At 37.0% G+C, this 22,139-nt stretch overlaps 1 protein-coding gene across 4 annotated transcripts in view; it reads right to left on the minus strand.

The window, feature by feature from the left end:
* Positions 1-1,896: 1,896 nt before the first annotated feature.
* Positions 1,897-22,139, minus strand: part of galt (galactose-1-phosphate uridylyltransferase) — a 225,731-nt gene continuing 205,488 nt past the window's right edge. For 3 of the 4 annotated variants that reach the window (XM_087269757.1, XM_087269756.1, XM_087269758.1), the window contains 3 exons: positions 14,129-14,283; positions 2,320-2,377; positions 1,897-2,140 (listed from right to left, as the gene is read on the minus strand). In XM_087269757.1, the coding sequence (XP_087125883.1) occupies positions 2,103-2,140; positions 2,320-2,377; positions 14,129-14,283 (251 nt within the window). In that variant the 3' untranslated portion in view covers positions 1,897-2,102. 4 annotated transcript variants of the gene reach the window in all.

Genomic DNA, 22,139 nt, shown 5'->3' on the forward strand with positions numbered 1-22,139 from the left:
TAAATGATTGCTAGGGTGTAGCATAAGTAACATCAACCCCTTTCACACATATAACTATTTCCAGAAAATTACCGGCCCATTTCTGGAAAGGGATCATGTGTGATCAGGGCCTTTCTGAAAATTCTGGTAAATTCGTTCTGGCGATTTTCCAGAGAGAGAAGTTGTAACATTACCGGTAATTTGCCGGAATGCTGCTCTGTGTGAACGCAGAATGAAAATTGCCGGAAAAAGCACATTCTCGATTAGAACATGCTAACATGAGACATGTACTCCAGCCAATCAGAACACTCAGACGCTTTCACATCCCTACTGTTGATGAAAATAAAAGCCTTTGAATACTTTCCAGACACATTTAGGTGCTAGATGTTAGTCAGATAACGTTTCTAAGATCCTTTTGAATGTCAGCTGTGTAAAAAGTCATTGATAAACTGCTGATTGTTTCCCTTCAAGCTCTGCTTCAGTTGCTTGATGCATGTGCACTTGAAGTGAAGGAGTGCTCCGGTGAGTGCCAGCACACACACATATGTACATCTCGACATAGAAAAGTGTTCCTCTATGATTTCATCAAAGTTGTTCACAATACTTATCTATCCACTGAATTTGTAATCTAGTCAAGTGTGTAAACATTTAGCTGAGGTTCGCCTTTGGATGTGTCTGTGACAAAACAGCTCTATGAATGCTAAAGCTGTAAATAAAAGTGAAACTTTAACAAAAGTCTGACCCCTATTATGTTTACAAATCGGCACAGCTGTTTAGAACTCATTTCTGGTTAATGATGTCAGCATTTACCGGTATTTTGGAATAGACGTGTGAATGGTCTTTCCCGGAAAAATTCCGGAACGTCCATGCCTGTGTGAACAGCATTTATTTTTATTTTTATTTTTAATTTACCGGTAAAGTTGTTCCAGAAATGTTTTGGATATTTACTGGTAGCACTGTTTGAAAGGGGCTATTGTAAATAGTAATGGTCTAAGTACTGCCCTGGGGTTCTCTATAATGCACTTGTTAAAATACACTATGAACAGCAGCTGCGCTAAATATTTTCTTTATTCTCAATTTCCACCTGAGGATACTTATTTCGAGGCCTCTAGAGATTATGCAGTGCCATTAATGCAATCCAAGACCTGTGAAAAGATAATGCCAAGGTATCCATAACCCTGGACCAGGCCGTATCCTGAGCAGATGCTGTGGCGGTCAAGGAGCAGTGGAGAGCATGAGACTAATTCATGAAAGACCCCAGTGACAGACGAGTCTTTGCATAGATCCTGTAGGCCAGCCTGAACACCCATCGGTGATGTCTTCAGGTGTTTCCACGTTGTTCTGAGTGGCTGTTAAGGTGTTGCTATATGGTTTATGTTGTGTTGTGTTGTTGGTGGTTGGTATGCTGTTTGCTAGATATTGTTTCAAGGGTGTTTTGGGTTGTTGTCAGGGCATTATTAGACAACTGATAAGTTATAGCTTGTTGCTAGGTAGTTGGTAGAATGTACTGGAAGGTTCCTAGTGTGTCTTTAGCAGTTGCGCTAACATAAAGCTGTAGCTGCAATGTCTCCAGGAGTTGCTAATTTGTTCTGAGAGGTTGCTAACATATTAATATATGGTTTCTAATATGTTCTGGGTGGTTGGTAAGCTGTTGATATATGGTTTCTAATGTATTTTGGTTAGTTGTGAGAGGATTATTAGACAACTGCAAAGTAGGTGGTTCCTATGTTGTTGCTAGGCAGTTTGTAGAATGTATTAGGAGGTTGCTAGTGTTGTTTTTAGCATTTGCATGAATGCTAAACTGTAACCACCACTAATCCGTCACTAATATAAGAAAGAAAGAAAGAAAGAAAGAAAGAAAGAAAGAAAGAAAGAAAGAAAGAAAGAAAGAAAGAATATATAAGCGGACAGTCCTAATTATAATCAGTGTCTAAGCTTTATTTCCTCGAAAGTATTAACACAAATTTATATTCAGAAATGCTCAAAGAGGACAAACAGAGTTCATTAAATCAATAGAAACAGCACATTGTAAAGATTATAGCTTGTCATTTGAAACTTTCTGAAAAATCACTTTGGCTTTCAACAGAGCAATTACCAGCTTACATGCTTTGGCCTTGGAGGCCCTAACCAGAAAACGTGGGAGCCAATTTTAACTTTAAACCTGAATGAGAAGACAAGAAAAAAGTAGTTAGTTGAAATCTTCAACTCTTTGCACTAAAACAGATGAGTCGTCTAATGGCTCCATCTGCTTCTTGCAGTTTTATGTTCTCATTATCTGGCCATTGGACACAGAAGGTGGTGGACAGGTCACAGTCTTTTAGTTCTCCACTCCGCTTTTACCTTCTGCTTTCTTCACCTTATAATGTTCCTCGCTGAGCTTCCTTAACTGTTCTGCAGCCTGTGAACAGAGTGAGAGAAAGACAAAGAAATAGACGATTCTGACTGAGTGAACTCAAGCTCAGACTGAACAATTACCACATTTACTTTTGATCAAAAGTTAGGGAGAAGAAAGTTTTAAAGGAATAGACCACTTTTTGGGAAATTTTACAACTCCCTAGAGTTAAACAGTTGAGTTTTACCATTTTTGAATCGTCTACACATCTGGTGGGAGCAGTTTTAGCTTAGCTTAGTATAAACCATTAAATTAGATTAGAACATTTGCATCTCGTTTAAAACAATCCAAATAGATACTTTTCCTATTTAAAAATTGAGACTAATGCAGTTCCATTACTAAGAGAATGAGTAGAAGAAATGTTGCTCTTTTCTAGGTCGATATGGCTAGGAACCTTATAGTACTCTCATTCCAGTGTAATAATCAAGGAACTTTGCTGCCGTACTATGGGTGCGGAACGTGCAATGATATTTAGCAATGTTAATACCTAGTTACTGTACCTATAGCTGGGGATTTTCAAGTACTGATCTAACTGGATTCAATAATTTCTCTTAAGTTGAGCTAAAAGTGCTGCTGTCAAACTGGGAAATCAGATGAATGGGTTTAAAAATGGTAAAACTCAACTGTTTAATTCAAGGGAAATTGTAAAATGAGACGAGCTCCAAAAAGTGAAGTGTTCCTTTAAGTGTTTCTGAAAACAGCTGATGACATTAATTTATTCATTTTCCTATGGCTTAGTCTCTATTCATGAGATCGCCACAGCTGAATGAACCACCAAGGCCAAACCCCAATTCTATTTTTGTACCCCTTCCCCTACCCCTGTCCCTTGGCCCTTAAAACCAAGTGTGAAACGGAAGGGCTTTAAAATTTACACCTAAGAATTGGGACAGCAGTACAGCACCTGCACACATCATCATATGTCATCGCGATCTTTTGCTTCATATGAGATCAGACGATCGCGACAGCTGTTTTTTAGTATTTATCTTCAAGAAATCACTGAAGGCATATATCATGTAATCAAAATGATCTAATGTGGCAATAAGATCTTAACTGTACAGTGCATTTACACAATGACCATATTCATCATGTAAACAAACTAAAACAACCATAACATTATAGCAGACGCTGTAAAAAAGTCATTCTCAGCCACTTTTCTGACAGGGTATTCGAGTGTCAATGAGTGTCAGAATGTTGTGGGACTGCTGTACAGAAGTTAATATTACGGATTATAAAATTCTGTGGTTTTTATTTTAGCATTTGTTTTTTAAAAGCATGATGGTAATACAAATGCGGTTATCAATATATTAAAACATGTGTTTGTTGTAAAAATTCATAATAATGACAAAAAAATACAAATTTGTGGATCTCCTTACTTCCGGCTTCAGCAATACTGTCATTGTGGCTGGTGTATTTTGGGAAGTTTTCTTACCCCTTGGTTTCGAATGTGGTCCTGAATAATCTTCATTCGAAGGGCTATCCACCCATTCCCCTTAGCCCTATGCCTTTAAGCTAAAGAGAATTGGGACACCCCTACCCTATGCACAAAAGTAGCGGTCGGGGTAAGGGAAAGGGGTAGAATCGGGATTGGGCCCAACTATTCCAGCACATGTTTTATGCAGCAGATGCCCTTCTAGCTACAACCCAGTATTGGGAAACATCCATACATGTTCGCATTTACACTCATACACTACAGCCAATTTTGCTGACCTAATCGACTTACAGCGCATGTCTTTGTACTCTGGGGGAAACCAATGCAACTCTGAAACATGTTTGCAACAAAATAACAAAATCCATACTGAACAAAAATTGGGTGCGTTTTGCACATCACCGGGCTTTGGTTTTATATTTAATTTAATAAAATTTAATTATGTATAGCTGAGATTGACAATATATAAGAAAAAATTAATACCCCTTAAGGGAAATTTTAATTATTCATGACTATAGCCTTTAAGTGAAACTGAATTCTTCTTCAAATTTTCCTCTATTGCTGTTTAACAAAGATAGTGTTTAATGAAGTGTTAAATGAAGATGTTTTCAACATATTTTCAACATAATACTCTTAATAACTACATTATAATAATTAATTTATTTTGTCATTGCCATGATGACAATACACAATATTTTACTAATTACTTTTGCAAGGCACTGCTTGCCAGTTTAAAGTAAAATGTTAAGGCTTAATATTTTTTTATTTTCATTTAATAAATAAGATTTTTAAAATATTTTTTTCTTACTCTAGAATAAAATCTAAAAGGAAATACTGTGAAAAATGTTCATGCTTTGTTAAACATCTCTTGTAAAATATTTAAAAAATAATTTCAAATGAATGCAAATAATTTTGTCTTTAACTTTTTATTAACAATTTGCCTGCAGCTAGCTCTCTGCAACTCTCACATGGTCGCCTATTGAAGCTAAGCAGGGCTGTTACTGGTTAGTAATTGGATGGGAGACCACATGGTGTTAGGCTGCTGCAGGAAGTGGTGTAAGTAAGACCAGCAAGGGGTGCTCAACCTGTGATCTGTGTGGATCCTAAGGCCCCAGTATGATGATGGGGACTCTATACTGCTCAGTGAGCACCGTCTATGGCAGAGCAATTCAATTAGTTTGTCATGGGGGTCGGTTCATGAAAAGCATCCCAAACGAAGGGCCGGAGAGATTTAACTTGCTATATGAGTGATGAAACAACTGCATATAAGAGTCCATATGCTTTATATTTTTGTTCCTTAAGACACCCATGTTGGCTTTTTCTACAATAAAATGTAAATATATTGTATTTTGAAACTACATAACATCAGTGCATTGTACAATAAACTTCAACAAACAATCAAATGTTGTATTCCAGAGCACAACAAAAGCAGTGCATTGCTGAAGTAGGCTTCTTCTACATTCAGACACATTGAAATGTTATGTTTTGAACTGCATAACAATTAGGGATGCAACAATTATAGATTTTGGTTGTACGATTTTATAGTCTGAAGAATAATCATGGTTTCACTGTTATGTCTAATGTAAATTCAAGCTTTATATTAGGTAAGCAGCTATTTAGATGAACTGTTGCCATCTGCATTCATGCATACATAATCATTTTAATAATTATTCGTCTAACATATCTTTTCTTCACATTGCACTGAAAGGCACGCACAACTCTCACGCACAGGTACTTCAAACTTAAAACTAGTGCACAGGCAACTTGTCATTTTGCAGCGGTTTCGTTTCGTTTCGTTCCGTGCAACAGAAATGCTGCTTAGAGAAGACTTTACGATTAATAAACTGTGACGAATTAAAGAGCAGTTAATAGTGAAATCGGCTATTCGGCTAAACGCATGTCACTTCATAACTATAGCGGCCGTTTGTGGACTGAACTAAATTTATTTTTGATGTCTTGGTCACACTGTTTGGAGGGCCGGAACAAAGTGCCTCGGGGGCCGGATTTGGCCCCCGGGCCACCAATTGAATAGCCCTGGTCTATGGGATGAGACGTTTAACCAAGGTCCTGACTCTCTGTAGGTATTATAAATCCCAGGATGTTCTTTGAAAAAGAGTAGGGGTTTAAACCCAATATCCTGGCCAAATATGCCTACTGGCCTCTGTCCATCATGGATTTGTAACCTTACCCATATCATAATTGGCTTCATCATTCTTTCTCCTCTCCACCAATCAGCTGGTGTGCAGTCTGGCACAATTTGGCTGACGTTGCATCATCCAGGTGGATGCTGCTCACTGGTGATGGCAGTTTCATAATTAGGCACATAGTTTGTTTACTTATGAATTATAAAAAGCAATGAGTTTTTTTTTTTAAAGAGCCCATATTATACATGAAATAGGGTCATATCCTGGTTGTAAGGGTCTCCAACAACAGTCTAATATGCATGCAAGGTCAAAAAACACTTTCATGGTCTTATAATCTGCATTTATTTTTACCTAATTATCCCAGCGACTCCTGTATGAATCGTCCAGTGATTCATTTGTTCCCAAACCCCTCCTTAGCGCGGAGCTAATCTGCGCTGATTGGACCGATGACAGTCTGTCGCGATTGGTCGACTGCCTTCAGTCAGAGAGGGAAATGGCCAATAGCTAATCAGCAATTTAAAAAGTAATCACAGTTCATACACGCTCGATAGTATAGACGTGGATTTTAGCTGCCACACTATGGCGAGTGGATAGTGCCACGGATAACCGAACGAAGGAGACAGTCGTGTACTGGCCATACCACACACACACAAAAACACACACACACCTCCGGATGACAACGCTCCCGCTTCCGCCCGCACCCGCCAGGTTTTAGCCTGAGAACCCGCTCCGTTTTCTGCCCGCCGCGCCCGGTCCCGCTAGAGCGGAGAACACAACCAAAAATCACCCAGTATACAGTCCAGACAGCCAAGCTGTCGTTCGTTCGTTCGCTCTCTCTCTCTCTCATACGCGCGCGTGCGCACTAACACACACACAAGCACCACGCAGACTCTCTCTTTCTAATTCGCATAGCAATATCCGTGATATTGCTAGACAGCCCGCTCCTGTCCCAAATTAAACCCGTTACCGACCGCTCCCGCGATTTATTCGGAAATTTATTCCCGCGGCTGTCCCCGCGCCAGATTTCTGCGGCGCGGGAATAAATTTCCGAATAAATCGCGGGAGCAGAACTCTAGCACGGAGCTCCATAAACAAACAGCACGCGTCGCGTTTTTAACGTGACTTTGCACGCGATAAGAGAATATAGCCAGTTAACCTGATACAGTACACGCGGTTACAAGTAACAAATCACAACTAAATACATTTGCAAGCAAGAGTAAACGAGGCAACAACTTTAACCGCACGTACTTACACTTGAGAAATGGAAGAAACCCATCCTGACGTCCATCAGTTACTCTTTACTGATCCTTCCTTTAACAAACTCAGATGAAGTATTCTTTGTAGCATGTAGCTTCCAGAAGTTTCCAACTGCTTGGTTATAATGCTGAGGTTTCATCTTTGGGTAGAGACTCAATATATCCATCTGCAGTGTGACTTCAATCGACCGGCATGTTTGTGTGCGTGTGTTTGTGGGTGTGCGTGTGTTTGTGGGTGTGTGTGTGTGTCTGGGTTTCTGCGTCAGAGGGCGGGGCCTCAGGTTTGAAATCTCCCGGGTTTGCGCGTGCACGTGAATAACTTGGTTTCGTTCGTACGTCATGGCGAAACACCTAATGAGTCGGTATCAAGGCGACTCGTTTGAAGCACTATGAGTCGACTCTTTTATAGATGAATCAACCGTTTTAAACACTGTATTCTTACAGATTTAAGCCTTAGCTGGATACTTCACTTCACTTAGAGCTGTGTTACACACTACATGGAGGGGAATTTTCAAAAACCCATAATATGGGCTCTTTAAGTAAAGTCAACTAGTCTCTTTCCACAGTACAAAAGCAGACAAGCTGATAGAGATAAAGTGTGAGTGAAAGGCTGGAGCGATGGAGTCATGGAACCACCAGCTGACCGTTCACTCTTTCATTATCCTGAAGCACAGCCCTGTGAGGCTGAGATGAAGCGACTTCACAGTTCTGTTACTTCCAGATCCAGTCTCTCAGCCACAGCGCTGTTTAATTCAAGGCTGTAGCCACCATTGAGTGAGAGGTCAGTCTCATAAACACTGGCAGCTGGGCTCACCATAGGAGAGCCGCATTCATAAAGCCATAATAAATGTTACAGCACATTAAGTCACCCCAGAGCTTCAGCACGATATTCCAAACCAAAGCCATTCAGTCGTGATGCTAAAAAGCACCCATTGCATTACCCTCAATGGCCCTGTGAAGAAACATGTAATGCCTGGCAATAATCGCCAGATGAATATGTGCTTGTGTGCAAGGGGGTTTAGTTGGAGAGATGACTGTAGTGAGTGGTCACATTTGTGAGTTTTAAATACAGTTGTATTCAAAATGATTAGCCCTCCTGTTATTTATATATGTTTGTTCAGTTTTTCAATTATTTTCCAAATTATGTTTAACAGAGCAAGGAATTTTTCACAGTATTTCTTATAATATTTTTTATTCTTCTGGAGAAGGGATTATTTGATTTTTATTTTGGCTAGAATAAAAGCATTTTTTTTTATATTAAAGGGCCATGAAACCCCCTCGTTTCAGCAAGGTGTTTTTACACCTCTACTTTGGAAAAAGCCAGAAAAGTGGGCGTGCACAGCTCTGTTTAGGGGGGAGTGCAAAAGAGGGATGGTTTAGGAGTGTCTATTTGACCACGCGCTGAGTTTCAGAGTCAAAACACACACACACACACACACACACACACACACACACACACACACACACACACACACACACACACACACACACACACACACACACACACACACACACACACACACAGGGGAGAAAGTGACTGTGTTTACATGGACATCTGTAATCGAATTTGCCAAATTATTAAATGGTGGACTTTAACTGCAGTTTGGCACTTCCATTCAAGCCCCTCGTGACAAACGAGATATTTCATTTGAGGAACTGCTCTAAGCGTGTATTTTTTCATGGAATGTTTGATACTGCATGGCGAATGACAGAAAAAAGTAAACTCTGTATTTCTCTGTAACTTAGATGAACTTGGCAGGTAAGCTGCGTGTGTTATTCCAGTCACAAAATGCGGTGAAAATCCTACACGACGGTAATAGTTTGGTTGTGGTGCTAACATGTTTACACTCGGTGCAATAGTTAGTTCGATACGAACAAACTGAATAAACAAACACCTCTGGTCGCTCACCAAATCTGTAGAGACAGGACAATCCACAGCAACTAGAACCGCTTCTCTATTAAGAGGAGAAGAGAAGTGAATCCGGATCTCCATTTGCAGAACAGAAAAAGTCTTGGGTAAACAATGTTCCTAGACACGTAAGTTATTGTTGTTGCGCGTTGCATCGCGTTGCGTCGCATCGCATACACTGTAATCCACGCGTGATTCCAGCTGCGCTCTCACAGAGAGAAAATGAAAACAAAACTTCACTTCAGCATATTATGGAAGCAAAACTGCACGCTTGTCTCTGCCGTGACGCCATCTACACTGTAACATTAATGAATATTAATGAAGTTGCACAATAGAGCGCGCTGATTGGTTTGAACCAAGTCTTACTCATGCATTAATGCAGCACACTCGGAGACGTAATACGGTACACCCAGGTACAGTCGCCCAGTCACGCTGGAATACATGCTAAGATCTCATGGCCGTGACGCAGCTTTAAAAATTTGTTTCAAACCAGAAGTACGAATTTGCTCGAAATAACGCAAAAACTACCAATTTTAACTTTTTAGTGAGATATATGTGTCCTAATAGTGTTTTTAGCAGTGTGGGACACATATACAACTGTCAACAGCTCAAAAAAAATTTTGTTTTGTTGTTTTGTGACCATTTAAGGATTTTCGAATAGTACGAACAACAAAGACAATCAGATAGACAAACGAACATACAAACCCCATTCACTGCCAATTAAATAAAAATTTACAAATGTATCTGTTTAACAAAAAATATAAATAAAAAAATAAGCCAGCTCTCTCTTACAATACATTTTTCAGAGTTTGTGTAGAAAGGATTTAAGAGGATCCCAAAATCTCTTGAATTTATCCTGTTTGTTGTTAAAGACTGACAACTAAGAAATCCACATGGAGATAGTTGGAATTTGAGAAGTAGACCAATTTAGTAATATATATTTTGTAACTAGAAATGTAAGAGTTGTAAACAGGTTTGAGGTCTGAGTCAAAAAAGGTCTTCAGGAATGTCATTCGACAAAAAAAGTTGGGGAGAGAAATTAAATGTTTTCATGTAATCAAATGGATTGCAGAATGAACCCCTCACCAAAATGGTTGATTGTGAACACAGGAACAAAATACATGGAAAAAAATGTGCCTTAACAAGTTTTGAACTTAAAACAGAGGTCGAAACAAGCAGGACACATTATATGCAGACGAACAGGTGTAAATTAAATTTTGTGAAAAAACTTGAGATACATTTTGGAAAAATACCATCACAGATCTTGGACCAATTTTCAGAATTAAACAGAACTGCTAGGTTCCATTCCTCTAGTAGTTTCAAAGAATCATAAACTGAGAAATCAGAGTATAAAAGCAGTTTTTAATGTTTTTAAACCATTTTGAGGTCAATATTAATAACCTTCTAAAGCAATATATATATTTTTTTCGATTGGGTATAAAGAACACACTGTTATAAAATGACTTGCTTAATTACCCTAACCTGCATAGTTAACCTAGTCAAGCCTTTAAATTGCAACTTTTATTTTTAGAAATGTCTTTCCATTATATATAGCATAGAGGTGTCACGATCACCAGCGATCTAGCCTGTGCAGATAACTAGAGAACTACCTGCCACTATGTCAAATAAATCCCCCAGAAGTCTTTGCACTTACACCCAAGTCCCCCCACCTCCTCTTTTGTTTACATGCTTCTCATTACAACGGGGGGTAACATTTCAATAGGGCTAATAATTCTGACTTCAAGTGTATGGCATGGTTGTGGTCAACCCTGGTTCCCCTTCAGATGGGAAACTTTTGAGTTATGTCAGAATGACATTATTTTTATGGTTGGTTTGCTAAAAGGGAATGATGCGTCAAAAGAAAGCCCCGCCCTAACTCAATATTTTGTTAGAGTTGGAGGGCCATTAATAAGGGCCTACTCACACTATGCTATCCGAACCGTGCCTAGGCTCGTTTCCCGAATCGTTTGAGAAGTGTGAGTGCTCTGAATCGGGCTCAGGCAAGTTCACTTTGCTGGCCCTGGCCCGGGTCGAAGAGGTGTGAGCGCGGTTTACTTGGTCTTTGGCGTGGTACGCTTGTGTTTGAGTGCAAACACCCCTAAGCCCGAAACTGAAAGCGAGACGTGACTTTCAGTTTCAGGGACTTTTTCATATGGATTAATTGATCATTCTTAATGTTCAATAAACGCAAACTGTCATAGACTATTGCGCGACAGCTGCGCCTTCAGCAAACCTCCTAATTCCTGCAGCACGAGCACTTTATGATTGTTTATGAGCGTTACGGGGCAAAAAACAAAAGTTACGGGGCGGGGGAAGCATGCTTTGACCTCGTTCAAGGCAACTGTACATAGTGTGAGTATGTCCTAAGTCTTAGCAACTTCTAGTTCACGTGGACTGTAAAGGTCACATGAAATTAAAATGAATTCAATGAATTAAAATTAAAATAGTTTTAGATGTTAGTACCAGAATGTTAGTTTCCTGGATGTCTATAATCTAGTATGTGTACAAAACAGTGATAAAATTTGCATTTAGAAGATATAAACCTAATATAATCATCCAAAGCTCGCAGTTTGTCACTTCCGCCTAAATGGATCAACAATTTATTTTTGTCCTGCCTTTTTCAAGATGCTTTAATTTAATGTGCTTGAGCTCAACCACTCTTATTGACAGAGCTGTGATAAAAACAAAACATTATTGGCTGTTTTTTAAAGAGCTAATCTATGTCATACCCTGTCTTCGTTTGAGATTCTGTGAAACATTGAATTAAAATACTCATTTTAAAGCACTTCCTGTGAACTTTAAATGAGATTGTAGTGAAAAATAATACTAAAATACAGGAGAATCCCAGGGGAAAAACAGTTGACAGTTATAAACAAATAAAAGATAACAGAATACCTAACACTACTAGGAGCTTGTAAATCAGAACTGCTCACTTTAGTTTGCTCACATGCTAACTTGGCTTTGAATTCCCCACCCAGGGCAACCCGGGCTCGGCACACAGAGGTCAGGTCAACAGATAAACCAAGTTCAATTTATCATGGCCCAAACCATTCTCGCTCGTTTAGCTTGGAGAAAAACTGATGTCCTGGTTTAGCAGTGATAACACTCAATGCCCGCTGATAAATTCCGCATTCAGGTGGACAAGCTCGGGGGGGAAATGGCTTGGCGATGAGTGTGAAAAGGGCTCAGATTGCTGTCGGGAGGAGGCCCGGTGATTGGACCTGAATCGGACAGAGAGCCAGCGTGACGAATCGCCGCTGACGGCCGGTGTCCAGACAACCTCCGGATGGAAGGCTGTAATTTGATCAAGCTATCAATCAATACAACCAGAAGGGCATCAATCAAGAGCGTAATGTGCTAATCCTGCTTCCTTCAGTGGCCTCGATGAGAAAAAGGAGACAGGGAAATGGGGGACTCAATTTCTGTTCCTTCTCTTGACAGAAGGGTCACCCTGGCCTGGATAAGCCTGACAGAAACACTTAGAAGTCCCACATGACTGGACACATTAATGGAGCAGGTGAAGTTGGTGCGGAAGTGCTGGAAATTCCAGTCATTGTGGATTAAACGAACGTCGCTGATGCTAATAACACCGAAGCGCCAAACTCCAGGAAGAAGTCACAAACTGTTAAGCCTGACATTATAAGTGCGTTTTAAAACTCCTTTGTTGAAAGCTGGAGGTAAACAAGAGAAGTCACCTCAGTAGGCAATTATTAAAAAGTCTGACAGGAAAAGACTTCAAAAGCCATTTATAACCTGTGGTTTTTAAATGTGGCGGGTCATGGAAACCTGGCGTGAAGTAAGAGGTTATCAACAGCTTGGGTGTTGAACTGGGTATAATTGGAGAGCTAGAGCTTAGTGGGAACTCTAAATGTAGTGGAAAGAGAGATAAAATGGTCCTGAGTCTGAGGAAGAATGTTATCAGGAGGTCTGTCTGGGCGTTAAATTGAAGCCCAAATCCTGCCTGTAAACGAGAACTTGTGACCTGACCTGAATGGTTTTAAAATTTTATGAGCAGACTGGACACGGCTCACTCTTTTCACTTCCCGTTATTTGAGTGCATTCTTAAAGAGAAAGAAGAGCTGGGTCGTCTCAAACTAAGGTCTAATTTAGAGAAATTATTATTATATCATTATAATAAATAGGAATGTATTATTCTATTATTATAAATTGGAATTTATAAATTGTATAAATGTATATTTTTTTATCATACATATAAACAAATTATTATTATTATTATTATTATTATTATTATTATTATTATATTTATTATTTTTATTATTTCACTAGTTGCACATTTAAAGAAAGAGAGAATGCTAAAAAAAAATAATAATAAGGAATTAAAATAAACACAACACAATAATAATAATAATAATAATAATAATAATAATAATAAAAATAATAATAATAGGGAATTCAAATAAATACAACACAATAATAATAATAATATTAATATGGTGAAGTAGGTAGTGCTGTCGCCTCACAGCAAGAAGGTCGCTGGTTCGAGCCTCGGCTCAGTTGGCGTTTCTTTGTGGAGTTTGCATGCTCTCCCTGCGTTCGCGTGGGTTTCCTCCGGGTGCTCCGGTTTCCCTCACAGTCCAAAGACATGCGGTACAGGTGAATTGGGTAGGCTAAATTGTCCGTAGTGTATAAGTGTGTGTGTGTGTGAATGTGTGTGTGGATGTTTCCCAGAGATGGGTTGTGGCTGGAAGGGCATCTGCTGCGTAAAAAAAAAAACTTGCTGGATAAGTTGGCAGTTCATTCCACTGTGGCGACCCCGGATTAATAAAGGGACTAAGCCGACAAGAAAATGAATGAATATTAATATTAATAATAATAACAGTTAACCATAGTTGATAATAATTTATGAACGTGTGAACATTCATAAATGAATATACTGACAAATTAAATGAATAGGGTCAGTTATGTGAAAAGGGTTAACATATCATCGTCTGCTCTGTTCCCATCAACACCCCCCACCCCCAAAACACACTGACACACGCACACACAACATAGAAAACATACCTGTTCGGGTGTAAGATCCCTCTGTTCATTAGCCAGCATCTCATACCCAACCATAAATTTGCGGATGTTTGCGGATCGCAGTAGAGGTGGATAATAGTGAGCGTGAAGCTGCCAGTGGCTCATGTTTTTATTCAGATGACTGCCTGTTGGCGCTCCTAAAAAAAAAAACAGACCACAACTTTTACCACACACAAATAATACACTAATAAACACAACATTGTTTCATGGCTGCATGCCATTTGAAGTCATATGGTAAAAAACTCGAGTTATGAGACATCAAGATGGAAATCTATGTCAAGACATGTTGGATTGTGTGTAGTGATTTACATTTTAAAGGAAACACTTTGGAGCCCATCATGAAAACAAAGATTTAAATAGACAGAGTCAACATGTAATGCTTATAAAGTTTACAGACCAACAGACAATAAAAAAGTAAACTATTTTAACTATTATAACTTTGCTTCTAATAAACAGCACAGTGACATAAAGGAAGCAGATCTCGTTTGTAAGAAATATTACAGTAAGTACTTTACCAATGACAATTTGATGCATTGGTTGTGGAGTTAATTCAAGCCTTTCTGCAACAATGAGCCACACAAAATATCGTTACACACATGCACAGTTTTCGCACACACACACACAAACACACACAAACGCACATGCACACGCACACACACACACGCACACGCACGCAAACACACACGCACACACATCCTGTCAGATTTGCTTTGTTTTACATGCAAATGTGACAGGATACACGTTAAAATACACTGCTGTGTGAAAATCTGTTATGCTAATGTACAAAATAAACTGGATTTAATGTCTAAAAGAAACATCTTCTTTTGTAATTGCACTGACATGAAGCTGTGATGATAAAGTAAAGAAGGTAAAATTGCTGTAAAACTCATTCTTGATCTCATTTGTTGATGACTGATGATCACAGAGAGCTGAACAGATCTTTTAATCACAGTTGCTTTGTGCACATCCTGTCTTGTGGATATGATTATACACGTTACTACGGAGACATGTTAATACGTGGCTGTCAATCAATTTGGTTGGCGGGGAAATCGCACTCCTACATCACATTGTGTTTGGCCTTAAAATAGCAGGGATTTGGATCCTATTTTAACATCAGGAAATAAAAAAAGAGACTGATTGTCTTTATATTATCCAAGTATGACTCTGGACACACAGTACCTACACACAGTCCTGCCCAAACAGCTTAGATGCTATTTAAGCAAGATTCTTTTGAAAATATGCCAAGTTAATGCAAACAGATGTGTCAAACAAAAGAAGAATATACAGACACTTCACAACCTTGGATCTGAAATATTGTCTGTTTTTAATTGATTCGCCGTTATTGTTAAAACATTCCATTCAAGTTTATTTGCATTGCACTTTCACAGTAATTATTATTCCAAAGAAGGTCTTTTTACAAAAAATAATTTCTCTATGTAGATAATGAATTGACTTTTTTTTAACCTTAAACCCTTATTGTTGCGTTTTAATTACATTTGACCATGGTACTTTCTTTATCATAGTTCTTTTACATTATTATGTGTACTTTATTTTAAAATACTTTAATAACATTCGTTTTTGTGATCTTTAATTACTTTGTAATTAACAGTTATTTAATAGGTTAAAGAAACAATCCGTCACTTTTGTTCATACAATGGGTTACACTGTACAATTGGCTTTTATTGTATGAATTTAATAATAATTATAAAATGTTTTACACCAGAAAGATTGCTATACTGGTTTGGAAAGTTTTCATTTTATTAAAGGGATAGTTCATCCAAAACTTTACATTCAACCATAATTTCATCACCCTGGTATTATTTAATACTTTATGCCTTTTTTATTTTTAATAGCACAAAGAGAAAAATCTTGGGTTTTGATTTATTATTACTTGTGGTAAAAGGTGTTATATACAGAGAAATAATGTTTTTTTAAATTTTTTTACATTTTTAAAATTTATTTTTTTTACTTCTGAAAATTACAATACTTTAATTACATGTGACCATGGTACTTTCTTTATCATAGTCCTTTGGCATTATTATGTGTACTTTATTTCAAAATACTTTAATAACGTTTGTCTTTTTGATCTTTAATTACTTTGTCCGACTCTGGAATGTCAGCTATATAGTCATTGTTTCAGGTTATCATTATTGGTAATCATTTATTTATTTATTTTGCACATTAATTCAATAGGTTACACAAACAATGTGTCACTTTTGTTCATACAATGGGTTCCATTGTGGCTTTGAACCTGATTAACATTCATTGTATGTATTTAAAAAATAAAAAATAAATAAATAAAATGTTTCATTCAAAAAAGATTGCCATACTAGTTTGGAAAGTTTAAATATATTTTTAAGGGATAGTTCATCCAAAACTTTAGATTCAACCATAATTTCATCACCCTGGTATTAATTAATGCTTTATGCCTTTTTTATTTTTAATAGCACAAAGAGAAAAATCCTGTTTTTTTTTTTTTTTTTTTTCAATTGATCTTTAAACCCTATAAGCATTACACTTTGACTCTTTTTTTCCCGTGGTAACGTGTTAATATACATGGAGGGCTACAAAGTATGTCCTTTAAAATGTAAATCACTACACACAATCCAACATGTTTATTACTGCATTATTAGTTATACGTGTGGTAAAAGGTGTTCTGTGGAGATAATTAATGTTTTTATTTACTTCTGAAACCCCATTGTTGCGCTTTAATTACATTTGACCATGGTACTTTCTTTATTATAGTCCTTTGGCATTATTATGTGTACTTTATTTCAAAATACTTTAATAACGTTTGTCTTTGTGATCTTTAATTACTTTGTCCGACTCTGGAATGTCAGCTATTTAGCCATTCTTTCAGGTAATTATTATTGGTAATTATTTTATTTATTTATTTTCCACAGTAATTCAATAGGTTATACAAACAATGTGTCGCTTTTGTTCATACAATGGGTTCCACTGTGGCAGTGGTTTTCGTTTTATGGATTTGAAAATAATAATAATAAAATTTTTATCACAAGAAAGATTGCTATACCGGTTTGGAAAGTTTAAATATATTTTAAAAGGATAGTTCATACAAAACTGCGAAGTCAGTCATAATTTCATTACCCTGGTATTATTTAATAGTTTAAGCTTTTTGTACGCATAGTTTAAGCTTTTTGAACTAGCATTAAAGGCACAGCCAACAAAAACTGCTTTATTATTGTTCAGAGCAGAAAATTCTAATATTCTGAAAGTTATAATAAATAATCTGATGGATGTTTTGAGCTGAAATGTTACAGACATTCTAGGGACAAAAAAAGACTCATCTTAAATCTTGAAAAAGGGGTAAAATAGGTGCCCTTTAAGAGTGAAATATGTGCAGAAAAAAATTACCGATCATGCTTTATAGAAAATTACCAATCAAAAAGTCATTAGATGTTTAGCTTCGCGCACAAACATGAAGCACAAACAATTACACGTTCAAGCAACTCAATTTTTGAGTCCTAATTTGCATACTATACGTCCTAAATACTAGTATTCGAAAATAGAATCAGTATATGCCAAACCATAATATGTTGAAGATAGTATGCCAAAGGTTCCTGTATGGTTTACTACTTCCGCTAATAATTCAGTGTAGAAGCGTCCATACTCTAACCTCTAATATTGTCCACCATTGTGCATTGGACATGAATTTATTTAAAGCTACAAACTTGGTTAAAAAGTGTAAATGAACTTCAAACATGGCGAATGCGCAAGACCTAATAACTGATTTATTTTATCTTTGCTTTGATGACAGTAAATAATATATGACTAGATATTTTTAAGATATTTCTATACAGCTTAAAGTGACATTTGAAGGCCTAACTAGGATAATAAGGTTAACTGGGCAGGTTAGGGTAATTAGGCAAGTCACTGTCTAATGATAGTTTGTTCTGTAGACTATTCAAAATATTTATAGCTAATTGTTTTGACCCTAAAATGTTGTTTTTTTGTTTTGTTTTTTTTAATTAAAAATTGATTTCATTCTAGCCAAAATTAAGATAAACATATCAAACATAATAGGAAAATTCCCTTGCTCTGATAAACATTGTTTAGGAAATATATAAAAAAAAGAAAAGTAATTCAAAGGAGGCTAATAATTCTGACTTCAACTGTACTTTTCCTTCACAAAGAAAGTACATAGGCCGTAGTATAAATATGTGAATTAGGATGCAGCAAATATTTTTTAAATAAACAGTAAACAGTGTTTACGATTAATTTTGCAGGTAATTGTTGTTTTGATACCAAAAACTTAAATGAACAGTTGTATTTCACAATTTTTCATTCTGATTACGTCATTAACAATGTTTCATGGGATTGTAATTCTTTCTTTCAATTTTACTTAAATAAACAGTGTTGTATCTGTCTAATGTATCTATCATGTCTGATGTGTCCAATTAGCATATTTCATATTCAGATTTCAAATTATTCAAATTAAAGTTTGTAATTTTACGATTTTCTTAGTTTGAAGCTGGTTTGGTTTTGTTCATGGCCTTTAAAGTTTTGAAGTTTTGGTTAATAGTTTTAAGGCAAGGCAAGGCAAGTTTATTTATTAGCACATTTCAGACACAATAGTAATTCAAAATGCTTTACATAAACAAGAAAAAAAGAAACCAAAAAAAAATTAAATTATACATTTTTTTTTAAATAATTTAAACATAAAAAAACTGATTAAAATGTATTAAAACTGGTTATAAACAAATTAATAAGAAAAAAAGACATATTAGTGCCATCTGTCGGATGTAGTACAGTGCTCATTAAGTAAAGGCACAGCTAAACAGATGTTGATAGGAATGTGCCTAATGTTGGAGCATATCTGATTATTTCTAAAAGCTGATTCCAGAAGCAGGGGTCGTTGTAGCTGGAGGCAGATTGACCTGGCTTTGACTGAACACTTGGAATTTTTTTATTTACTTGATCCTAATGATCCTGATGATCTGTTTGTATTCAGTGAGCATATCTGTAATGTATTGAGCTCCTATGCCAAATAGTGATTTATAGACGTGTAGTAATACTTTAAAATATATTCTAAATGTAACTGGGAGACAGTGTAAAGACCTGTGGACAGGTTTAAAGATGTAGTTCACCTATAAATTATCTATAATATTCATAATTTACTTTTCACAAAATAAATTAATTAAAAATTGCTGGAAAACTGAAGACTATTGACTTTGATAGTATTTTATTTCCCTTACTATGAAAGTTAATGTGTACAGTCTCTAAAATTATTCATTCAGTAGAAACAAACATAAGATCCATTTATGTTCATTTAAAAAAAAGTTTTCATTTAAGGGATAGTTCATCAAAAAATATAACAAAACATGCAACATTTGCTCATCTAAATGTTGCATATTTTGGTAATTTTTTTGATAAACTATCCCTTAAATGGAGCCTTTTGTTTAAGTGTCAATTGATAAAATGAATTGTAGAAATGCTTTTGAAAACTGGGAGCTCACTAATGCACTCAATTGACTTTTAAAAGAATGTCAGGGTCCCTATATAGTGAACACATGTGATCTTCGCAAAGAATCCAAAGTTCAGTCGTTCCTATTAAGAAGCAGCAAACGATGGCTCATTAAGTTTACTATGTGTTTCATTTTAAGCAACAGACCTTATTCATCGAAAAATGCTTGCTATCCTGATGGCGGTCAAATTTAGAAACCTTCAAAAAGTCAAAAACAGCTGGCTCGGTTCGATCCAATTGCCTTGGCAATCATTTTGTATTACTAGTGTCTGCGGCTAAATAAAAGATGAATCTGCTGAACAAAAACCACAGTAAAAAAAGACTGAATTAAACACCCAGTCAACACACAGAAACACTGGCATGTGAATATTTAAATAATATTGATCAAATACGTTCATGTTTTGCACTAAACTTGTGATAAATATATTGTTTTAGGCCACGTTTACACTGTCAGATCTTGATGCCCAACTCTGATTTGTTGCCTATATATGATTTTTTGCATGTGCGTTTACACGTTCTTTTAATTGTACCCCATATCCAATTTAAGTGTTTACACTTGCTTTAAAATTTCTGATGTTGCGCATGCAAAAAGGCGGGTTCTAGCAGCTTCGCCACACTAGCCACAATGGAAAATATTGTCCTGCTTTTAGCTCTGCGAAATGTGCAAAGTTTGCCCAACTTTAAAATGATTATGAGGTGGAGGCGGAGGAGGAGGGGGCTGCATCGCATCTTGTGCCTAAGGTTTAAAAATGGTGTCTTCCACCATTCAGAGGAATTTGTGGGTACGAGAGAGATCTCAGGTCTGGTGGGAGTAAATTGTGGCGACTGACCCCTTTCCTCCAGCCTGATCTTACGAGAAAACGTAAGTATTTTACGTTTTGCCAGTTTAGTGGCTAATTCGTACGAATTTGTACGAGTTCAGTCGTACGAAATTGTACGATTTTAAAAACGAGGCGTGGCACCTAACCCCATTCCTAAACTCAACCGTCATTGGGGGATGAGTAAATCGTACTAAATTGTACGAATTAGATTGTACGAATTCATACGAATTAGCCACTAAATCAAAAAGTTACAAATTGCTGTGAGATTGTGTTGTTTGCTCTATTGTTGTTATTTATCGTGTCGGCGTCTCCATACACTCTCTTCCTTCTACATCATCAAACTGTGGAAAAGTACCACATTGTCACAATTTTAATGACATACAAAATGAAATGCCTCAATTAATCTGATCTGCCTGACATGATACTTGCATTGTCACATATCCAAGTTATATCTGATTTATGTCCATATATAAAGGAGGCTTGAAACCAATCTCTGAATATCGGAATGCATGCGTTTTTTTTCTTTCTTACACGATTATAGAATAGATCTGATCTGTGTCAAATATAAGCTAAAAATCAGAATTGCCTCACTTTTAGCTGGCAGTGTAAAAGGGCCTTAATTCTATTTCTGTTTAGTTCAATTATGACTTTAGTTGGTTTAAGGTAATCAAACATCTGTTTACATGGTAGACTCATTATCAGAGTATTGTCTTAACCATATTAAAATCGGAGTGTTGGTGAACATGTTCTGTACATGTACTGACTAACATTCAAAAATTGAATAGAAATAACAGGACCCCTTTAAACCTTAAATAAAGTCAAAAACGACTGTCTCGACCCATTCAAATTGACTTGGCCTCTATATGCATTACAATAGTGTCTGCGGCTAGATCAAAGATGAATATGCCGAACCGAGCAAACCACAGCAAATAAAGCCTTAATTAAAAACCCAGCCAGCATACAGTAACACGGCCTGCAAACGTTTGGAAGCCAGTGGCATGCGAGACAGGTTTCACGGTGCATATTAAGTTATAAAATGGCTGTGAGAACCAGCGGTTTGGCCATCTGCCCGATCCCAGATCCCCTTCTCTTATCCCCATGTAATGAATGAAAAGCGTATCATGCAAGTTAAATCAGATTCATCCTGACTGCTCCAGCGCAACGGCTGTTCATTTCCTTTGCGGACATTTTTCATGCTTGCTGGATGTTGCTGGTTTTGGATCGAGGTCTTTCACAAACACACACATCTCTTTTTCAGCCCGTCTCGAGTTTCTTCTCCATTTCGTTGACTTGCCTGGTTTACATTCGGCTCTCAGGGTTTCATCAATGGAAAGGGAAGGTATGCAGAGATCGCTGGCTAGTGGCCATTTTCATCCGTGCCAGTGAAAATAATGTGCGGCTCAGATTCTCCAGCACTGTACTTATTGTAAACAGTCTGAACGTGTATAAAGTCTTGGCACTTTGGCCAGGAATATTAAGTTCGGTGATCTGAGCTTACTAAGACATTCCATGTCCATTTTACAGTTATCGTGATGTCATCATTTGCAATAAAATTGAGAATGTTGCCTGCCTGGATTGGCTTATATGTCTGGGTTGAAACAAAAGCCAACTGTATATTTATTTATAGTATAATTATTGCAAAATGTTAACTAATCTCTCAAGTCTGTGCACTCAAAAACACAAATGC

The sequence above is a fragment of the Danio rerio genome, chromosome 10 (genome assembly GCF_052040795.2).
Source record: "Danio rerio strain M-AB ecotype USA chromosome 10, GRCz13ab, whole genome shotgun sequence".
NCBI classification, from domain to species: domain Eukaryota; kingdom Metazoa; phylum Chordata; class Actinopteri; order Cypriniformes; family Danionidae; genus Danio; species Danio rerio.